The sequence below is a fragment of the Gymnoscopelus braueri genome, assembly GCF_963280865.1.
Source record: "Gymnoscopelus braueri genome assembly, chromosome: 21".
Classification (NCBI taxonomy): domain Eukaryota; kingdom Metazoa; phylum Chordata; class Actinopteri; order Myctophiformes; family Myctophidae; genus Gymnoscopelus; species Gymnoscopelus braueri.
In genome coordinates, this window is record NC_137623.1 from 17251877 (window position 1) to 17261593 (window position 9717).

General features: G+C 39.7%; 1 protein-coding gene across 2 annotated transcripts; it reads right to left on the reverse strand.

The window, feature by feature from the left end:
• Positions 1 to 85: 85 nt before the first annotated feature.
• LOC308076774 (uncharacterized protein) lies at positions 86 to 7146 on the reverse strand. 2 transcript variants are annotated; one of them, XR_013932327.1, is made up of 4 exons: positions 7043 to 7146; positions 3770 to 4135; positions 1309 to 2911; positions 86 to 1117 (listed from the first exon to the last, which is right to left on the reverse strand). XR_013932327.1 is itself a non-coding variant. In XM_080417248.1 (3 exons), the coding sequence occupies exons 1-3, from the start codon at positions 7056 to 7058 to the stop codon at positions 1479 to 1481; spliced, it is 1815 nt and encodes a 604-aa protein (XP_080273374.1). In that variant the 5' UTR covers positions 7059 to 7146; the 3' UTR covers positions 86 to 1478. The 2 variants fall into 2 exon arrangements, 1 of the variants encoding a protein (XP_080273374.1); XM_080417248.1 differs by having other exon boundaries at positions 86 to 2911.
• Positions 7147 to 9717: the final 2571 nt, after the last annotated feature.

Here is a 9717-nt window from a genome sequence, read left to right on the forward strand (position 1 = left end):
TAGATTAGATAGCTCTACAGAAACCTCCACTCCATAGATGTATAAATATGTATCATATAAATCATGTCATACTTGTGTCTCTCATGTAGATACACACACTCATGTATTTAATGTCTATGTGACGTGTGATATTTGACACAACAGAGTGAGATATACTTTGTTTCATCACAGTTCATCACAGATCACAGTAAAACATTCTAAGCATTCTTCCTCCATACTGGGAGAAAAACAGCATCTGAAAGTTTGATGAAATGCTTTGTCACACATGAGTGCAGTGACCACTTTTCCATTGCATCTTATGAGCGGTGGGGTTCATTTGGTGCCGGCCTGCGCGTGCACACTGGTTCTTATCAGTGTGGCGTTGTCTGATAAGCGGTCTACAGCACATTTCAACAAAGAGGCAATTCAATGTGCTTTACACAGAACAACAAGCAAAGGAACAACAAGTTATGAAATGTCTGACATTAGGATGCAATAAAACAAAAGTAAAACATAAGAAATACAATTACAGTGCAGAAGAGAGAGTAAAATAAAACATAACTCAAGGTGAATTGAACCCATTAAGACCTGAGGCCGATTCTACAAATGCATTCTAAATCATTAGTTCTCAAACTAACAAGGACCCCCGAATTGACATGTATTTGGGACAGACTACCATCTGAAAATGTTTTGTGCCAGGGACCCCCCCAGAAGAGAATCTAAATTATAAAATCTTTCCAAACGCTTTCAAGATTTTCAAAAATGGCAGATGTATCTTCTCTCTGCTATTTTTAAGAACCACAGTTCTACATTTGAAAAACGTATGTTGCTATATATAGCTAAAATCTAAAATGACACAGATGCTTTCCCGGTTCAAATGGGTTAAATACACTGAGCAGCACATAGCTGAGTAGGTGGGTTGCACCCATGAAAGATGTGCCAAATCTTCTCTGCCCAATGCCAAACTGCTTTTTCAGCAGCGCTGCTCCTCCCACAGATCCATGTTCCTTACAAATGGGGCACCATTTTAAAAGGAAAATAAACAGGCTTTCCAACGGTATAAAAGTTATTGATAATTTGTTGTTGCAACAGAGACAGAATCTACCAAACACTTATTTCAGATTTTTTTTGTTCAATGCTCATGACTAAAGGCGGTTACACACCGGCGAATGTGCGAATATACGCAAAATTCGGACTCGTTCCGAATAATTAAAAGACGCTTTTTCGCTTTTCCGCTTTTTCGCGCCATGTACGCTTGCATTGACTTTATAAGGTTTTAAAAAAAAGCGTATTATTCGCACGAAAAAAATCGCCCCGGTGTGTAAGGACCTTTATAGTCATAGTCATCCTGGATTAGAATGAATGATCGCATATTTGTGTGATACTGTATTGCGTGTCAACTAAGAAAATAAAACAAGTTACTGTTCAATGATCAGTTTCTGCCCTGTATGAATACTTCAGCTGTGCATTTTGATCAAAGCATTCACCACAAACTGCAACTAAAGGGTCTTCCCCCCTGAATGAGTCCTCATGTGTGTTTTGAGCTCACCATTTTGACTACAGCCTTTACCACAAACTGTACAAGAGAAGGGCTTTTCCCCTGTATGAGTCCTCATGTGTATGCTTAGATTACCCGTGTTAACACAGCCTTTACCACAAACTGTACAAGTAAAGGGTTTTTCCCCTGTATGAGTCCTCATGTGTGTTTTGAGCTCACCACTTTGACTACAGCCTTTACCACAAATTGTACAAGTGAAGGGTTTTTCCCCTGAATGAATCCTCATGTGTGTTTTTAGATTACCTTTGTTAACACAGCCTTTACCACAAACTGTACAAAGAAAGGGCTTTTCCCCTGTATGAGTCCTCATATGAGTTTTTAGCTCACCACTCTGGGTACAACCTTTACCACAAACTATACAAGTGAAGGCCCTTGTCCCTGCATGGATCCTCATGTGACTGTTCAGATTGCTTTTTTCACTACAGCTTTTTCCACAAATAGTACAGGTAAAGGGCTTTTCCCCTGTATGAGTCCTCATGTGTTTATCTAGATAATCTTTCCGACCAAATGTATGTTCACAAACTGAACAAGTAAATGGCTTTTCTCCCGTATGAGTTCTCATGTGTAAATTTAGATGACCCTTGTTACTACATCCTTTGCCACAGACCATACAAATAAAGGGCCTTTCCCCTGTATGGGTCCTCATGTGTGATGCTAGGTGATGCTTTTCACCACATCCTTTGCCACAAACTGCACAAATAAAGGGCTTCACACCAGTATGAATTTTCACGTGTTTTTGCAGATTACCCGTATCACTAAAGCATTTGCCACAAAATGTACATGTAAAGGGTTTTTCCCCTGTATGAGTAGTCATGTGTCGTAATGCATTGCTACGGAAACTAAATCCTTTGCCACAAACTGGACACGTAAAGGGTATTTCCCCTGTATGAGTCTTCATGTGTTGCTTTAGCACACCCCGTTGACTAAACCCTTTGCCACAAACTGCACAATCAAACCTTTTCTGCCCTGTGTCGCTCCTCGTGGAGTGAGTTCGTTTTGATGGCGTGCTGCTCAACGACAGTCTTCGTCCTTTCGGATGTTGCGTCTTGTGTGAGTCCGGTCCGTTTAAAGCCGACAGACCTTCCCAGGTCTCAGCCCAATCCTCATCACTGTCTGACACTACTTCAGTGTCGGATTCAGAACAGAGTGAGGAGTGGAGCTGGTCGTCACTGATTGGTCGTGAACTTCCACAGTCCTCTACATCAGACAGTGTTGTCATGTGTTCAGTTGAGGTACTGGCTACAAGCAGGTTTTCATCATCTTCACTCTTCACTACGAACTGTGGAGGCTCTGCTTCATCTTGGACCAGAACGGGGCTCATCTGCTGCTGTTCGGGGGAAAACTCCTCTTTACACACAAGGAGGCGCAGGAAGTCTAGGAGTGATTAAATCAAAGTGAAGCAGTGATTCAGTTAACACTCCCAGTTTTTCTGCTTTTTCTCTCCAATATAGTTGTTATACCAACTGATTCCTCCCCACACACATTTGTGTGTTGTCACTGCTGTTGTATCCTACTGACTTGTAGCCTCTGCCCATAGTAGTACGTGCAGAGACAAAAATCACCCTACCCGCCCAGCTTCCCTCCCCCGAACACGGGCCAATTGTGTCTTACAAGCGCTCGACAAAGCCGGATGCACCACGGTGGATTCGAACCTGTGGTGGGCAGGCATTTTACCATTGTGCCAACCAAGCACCCCAATATTAGAGTATTGGATGTGGAATAGCACAAAAAATGTCCATGAATACAAGACTCATGGGGTGAGTATTTTCCCCCCCTTTTAAATATCTTACAAGACAGTGAAATGTAAAGGGAGACACAAACAAGCAGGTAGGGATGTTAACAATGAATCAACTATCAAATAATTGCTACGGTTTCTAACGTTAATCACGTTAATCAACAGGGCGGTAGTTGCCAAGTTTTCTAATTTGTTTCCTTTTTTATACAGAGGGATTACTCTCACCAGCTTGAATTCTTGTGGGACTTGACACTGACTTGATGGATACTTTTGTATTGTGGGCTACATTGGGCGCAATAGACGGCTGCATCTTTGAGGATTCTGATGGGGATGTTGTCATGGTCAGTATATCTGTATTATACTCAGTTATACAAGGCTGGTGTACAACAATAATGGAAATAGCCTATCACCAATAGCCGAAGCTCACAATGTGTCGCGATGAGACTGAATAATTGTGACAGGCTTAAAAGTATAAGTAAGTGAGGATCTCCACATACCTGCGTGTGGCTGCATGTATCTGTAGGAGTTCTGACAGCTCCTTCTTACATTCCTACGAAGTGACCTCAACCTAGACACATCAGCCTCCTCCTCCTCCTCCTGTTCCTTTTTCCTCTTCAGAGGTCCTGGTTCTTCCTGGACCAGACCGAGGCTCCTCTCCTCATGTTGTGGAGGTTGTGGTTTCTCCTGGACCAGACTGGGGCTCCTCTCCTCATGTTGTGGAGGTTGTGGTTTCTCCTGGACCAGACTGGGGCTCCTCTCCTCATATTGTGGAGGTTGTGATTCCTCCTGGACCAGACTGGGGCTCCTCTCCTCGTGTTGTGGAGGTTGTGATTCCTCCTGGACCAGACTGGGACTCCTCTCCTCTTAACACACAGACAGAAGGAGATGAGAAGAGGTAGCACACCAACAATATTGCCATATCTGCTTATTATACGTGATTTTGGGCTTGTTTTTCTGTAAAGTGGCTTGTAAATATTGGTAGTTGTGTGTTGCCTATTTGGGCTTGTTCCTTACGTTGTTTAGGATGTTCCCATCGATTAATGTCACTGACGTGCACACGTTTCTGAAAACGTTTCTTCAAATAGTCGAAAATGTATTAATTTATACAAATTAATGAACACCCATAAAACAGCCGAAACTGAACACATTTCGATTTACAGTATAAGGCCAAATCTAATTTGAAAAAAATATTAATAGTATATGAAAGCCATTTAAAATGTTTATACTGTTGGAATCTTACACAGGTGCTCCCAAATAATTAATTACATCATTAATTACATCAGTGCGCTGCTGTCACTCCAGCGGAGCTGGTCTAACTCTGAAGCACAATACTGACTGACTAGCTCCCCTTAAAGTTTAAACCATAACGTGACATGTAGTATTGGATCTTAAGCCAAACAGTTATGATTAGGCCTACTCTGCATTCTCCATGTTCTAACCTCAAACACTGGATTAATTCCTCAAATGACCGGATCACAGAGGCAGCCGGCAGTACGAGGTAACAAGTGATTCACATCCAGGTGTTTATATTAGATGTGATTTCTCTATATCAACGCTTTCCCATCAAAGTACTCACACAAACTTTGCTTTTTTTTTTTTAAACGACCAGTGTTTGTAGGAACTTAAGAGTAAGCTAGATTCACTCACTGCACCAGTGTTGGGCAGTAACAAGTTGCTTATTAATATATTACTGTAATACTATTACTTTACCCAGTAACGAGTAGTGTAACGTATTACTCTGCCAAAACTGTATATTATTACATATTACTCATCCAAGAAACACTGCGTTACTATACAAGGAACGTGATTTGTTTTTGTTTCTGACCGAGATAAAAGTGCTCTCTCTCTTCTCCCTGTATTGGTCATGAGCCGGCGCTGCGGTGTGTCTGTGTCCAGCAGTCAGCTGCAGATCATAGACTGTATCGGTCTATGAGCCGGTGCTGCAGTTTGTCTGCGTCCAGAAGACATGCTGCAGATCCGTGGAGCAGCGCATTTTAAACGGCAGAGTAGGAGGTTTTCATACTGTTTGTGCGAAAAGAACAGATTTACAAGCTATCAACACTGTGCGATGGTACAGGATGTTAGCTTGTAGATATGTTCTTTTTAAGCATGCGACATCATGCAAAGTTATCAAGTAGGTGCAGGTCTAGTCTGGGGTCTGACGCAGGTCCATGTTCCTCCGTGTGTGGCTCACAAACGAAGCCATGTACACAGGCATGCATACTCTCAACAAACAATTGGACTTATTGTCATTATTTTATGTTAGTTTATGTCAGTCAAAGATACAAACATTGTTGTCCATTGTAAACTTTGTACGGGCAGCATCTGCTAATCGCTTTCAGCCGCGGTCTGTCTGTGTGAAGTATTCAACTGACATCTAAAACCGAATTTATACTTTGTCGTACAACGGGGTTCTGCACCGAAAATAGCCGATCTACAAGTTCACAACATGTCACGGACGCGAAACGTTTAGGCTTGTAGATTGGCTATATAATGTGTTTAGTTCTGCTGTTTTAACCTCATTTTAGAAATGACTTTAGGGCTGTGTTATTAGTTTAGTATTGTTATTTATGTATTGTTTTTATTGTGTATTATAATTTATGGAGCACCCCAACCTAAGTTTTTCACAGTGCATGTAATCTCTTGAATCTCGATATTTATTGTTCCAATATGGAACAAAAAAACATGAATTAAAATAATATGTAATATAATATATTACTCTTGATACAAAGTTACATAGTACTTTCCTACGTAATATTGCCCAACACTGCACTGCAATGGGAAGTGAACGCAAAGTGAGGCAGCAGCTACAGGTGACAGGCTCTTCAAATAAACCGTGGTAATTTGCATATTTTGCTTGTTAAAAGCGACATTTTATGAAGACATGACAGTAATATGGGTGCAAAATGGAAATGTGTAATAAAAAAAGTTAAAGGGATACTTCACTTTCGGGCCGGGGAAACATTTAAAAAATATATTAAAAATAAATGAAAAAAAGTTATGGAAAATTCATGGCCCCCTCACGCATTAGAGTGTCCTACTAATGTGTGAGGGGGCCTTTATTTTGCCATAACTTCTTTCATTTTTTTTTATATATATTTTGAATGTTTATTTTATGTGAAAGTGAAGTATCCCTTTAATATCTCAATGAAGAATATATTTAATAGAATAACCACATTTTATATTGACTCCAGATAGTGTTCATATATACAGTAGGTCTGTGAGGTCTATTCTGTACAGAATAGATAGTGTTCATACATACAGTAGGTCTGTGAGGTCTACTCTGTACAGATAGTGTTCATATGTACAGTAGGTCTGTGAGGTCTACTCTGTACAGATAGTGTTCATACATTGTATATAGGATTTAAGTGTTTAAAAGTGTTTTTGATGCTATAAACATCAACATTTCTGTTGTTGTGGGGAAAGCTTTGGCTGAAAATAGCAGATCGACAAGCTCACAATGCGACGTGTCGCATTGTGAGCTTGTCGATCTGCTATTTCCCCACAATACCGATGCTGGGGTTTAAGTGGTTAACTTAATTGTCCAGGGGGACCTTCTGGAACCCCCCTCAATGACCCCTGGGGGTCCCCGGACCCCACTTTGAGAACCTACTATTGGTCGTGTAAACAAATGAAATGAATGAACAAAACATTATCATTATTATCATTATTATTATTATTATTATTATTATTATTATTATTATTATTATTATTATTATTATTATTATTATTAAAATGATAAAACAGCATTAAGAATTAACTTAGCCTACCTGCAGTGTGCATCATTTCGTTTTATCTTTCCTCTTGTCTCTCCGGCAACAGTTTAAACTTCATAGAGACATTTTTCACCGCACTGTTTGTTCCCATAGAGCTTTATAAATATGCAATATTATATAATGTGTCGTTTTTAATAGTTGGTAATTTTCGCCTTTTCGACCGTAACCTAAACAACGCTATTACTTCCGAGTCAACGTGCATGTGCAACAAAGGAGGCTGCAAGACACTGTTGTCTTTCGCCCCCTGACGGTGGAGGAGTGTAAGTGTCACATACATAGATGGATGGATGGATAGATGGAGACAGACAGACAGACAGACAGACAGACAGACAGACAGACAGACAGACAGACATTACGAAGCCATCTAGGCCAATAAAATAAATTGTTAACTAAATTAACTGTAGATTTAGTCAATAATCTTATAATATTTAGTCAACTACAACTAGTTTATAAACTGAAACATTTTAGATGACTAAAATGTGACTAAAACTAAATGGATGTTTTAAGACCATGACTTAACTTTACAAAATGTGCTGTCAAAACCATAGATATATATAAGAATATCTATGGTCAAAACTAACACTGGATCCAAGAAGAGACTGATTTGTTGTGTCTGTAGGACAATGCTCCATACAGACAGCAGAGGGCAGCATCGTACAGAGATTATGAAGAGATGACTTCAGAAAACAGGAGACAGATGAAGTGAGCAAGGATGCATAGAAAACATCATTTTACATGTTTTATGACAAAACACTTACCGTGTAGTAATTTTTATAATACTAATATTATACCAGGGGTCTTCAAACAGGGGGTCTGGGACCCCTAGGGGGTCCTTAGAGTTATTACAGGGGGCCGGCAATTGTTTCACATTAACCACTTGAATCCTAAGGTTTGGTGTAAAGGGAAAAAAGAGCAGACCAAGTACAGAGCCAATGGTCAAGTTTTTGAAGTAGTTAGGGTTTAAAGCAGCACTATGTGACTTTCCTCTTCTACCCCAGATTTGAACCTGGTTTCCTAAAGTAAGTGCTGAAAGTTTTACCATTGAGAGTCTTGCCTGCTTGCTCAGGGGATAAATTGAATCTTGACCATCAGGTCAAGATTCGTGTCAGATCCTGTGTCTAGGTGAGACATTTATCATGAAATGAAAAAGATTGCAACACAATTGTATACCATATGTAGTGGGGGTCCTTTGACCTGAAAAAACATTGAAAACCTCTGCTTAATAATAATTATTATTATAATAATAATTATAATAAAATGTATTTGTAAAAATAAATAAAATATTTAAGGTATTTTCAATTTTAGATTTTAATTATAGAGGGCAATCGTAATCCTTTCAAATGGAACGGTTAAGGAATGGGTGGTGAATGGGTGGATGTAATGCACAATCATTGTAAAGTGCCTTGGATAAAGGCAATATATAAATGCACCTTTTACCATTCACCATTTACCCTCGCACCCCACCCCACCCCCCACACCCCCACACAAACACACACACACACACACACACACACACACACACACACACACACACACACACACACACACACACACACACACACACACACACACGTACACACACACACACACACAGGATTAGTGTAGTAATCCATTAGAGTTCATTAGTAAACTTTCAGCTCTCATTTTTAAGACTTCTATAAACTACAACATTGGCCTCGGGTTGTCCCTTAACACTCCACAATGACCTATTTATTTTGGATTTGTTATTATTATTATTATTATTATTATTATAAGAAAAATGCTATTGCTAACATGCTGTATATTGGTGATTTCCAACCTTATCTGTATCCTTGAAAATCTTTAAAGTGTTCGCGGCCAACCCATTTTCAGAACATGTTTATTTAATGATCAAACAAGCGATTGTGTTCCTGCATGGATCAAATGGATTACATTAATATTTTAATCTATTTATCTGTATCAAAATGATTATATATATATATATATATATATATATATATATATATATATATATATATATATATATATATATATATATATATATATATATATATATATATATATATATATATATATATATGCAATGTTTCTCTCCTCCCCCATCGCTACATGTCTGGCTGACATCTCACAGTGGATGTCTTCTCACCACCTTCCATTCATGCATCCATTCATTCAGTCAGCTCTCATTCATTCAGAACCTTGGTGTTGTCCTGGACAGTCAGCTCTCATTCATTCATTCAAGAACCTTGGTGTTGTCCTGGACAGTCAGCTCTCATTCAAGAACCTTGGTGATGTCCTGGACCAACACACTCTCACTCCCCAAAATGCATATTGTGACTTCTTGGGACAGACATCCCAAGAAGCACACGTGCCTTACCGGGCATTTCCGGATTCCAGGAATGCGGGAAGTGCAGGTGAGCCGTCAGGTGAGCGAATCGCTGTGCCGAGCGTTGCCATGTCCGCTTGAGCCGACTCAACATGTGCCGTATTTGCCCCCACCTTCCAGTCAACGTTTGACTTGGGATGTCCGTCCCATGAAGTCACCCGTTTGACTTCTTGGGGTGAGAATACGTTGTCCTGGACAGTCAGCTCTCATTCATTCAAGAGTATTGTTAATGCTTTTCATTGGTTAACTTTTTAAAAACATGTATATTTTAGTTTTGGCCCCCGGGCTGCACTTTTGACACCAT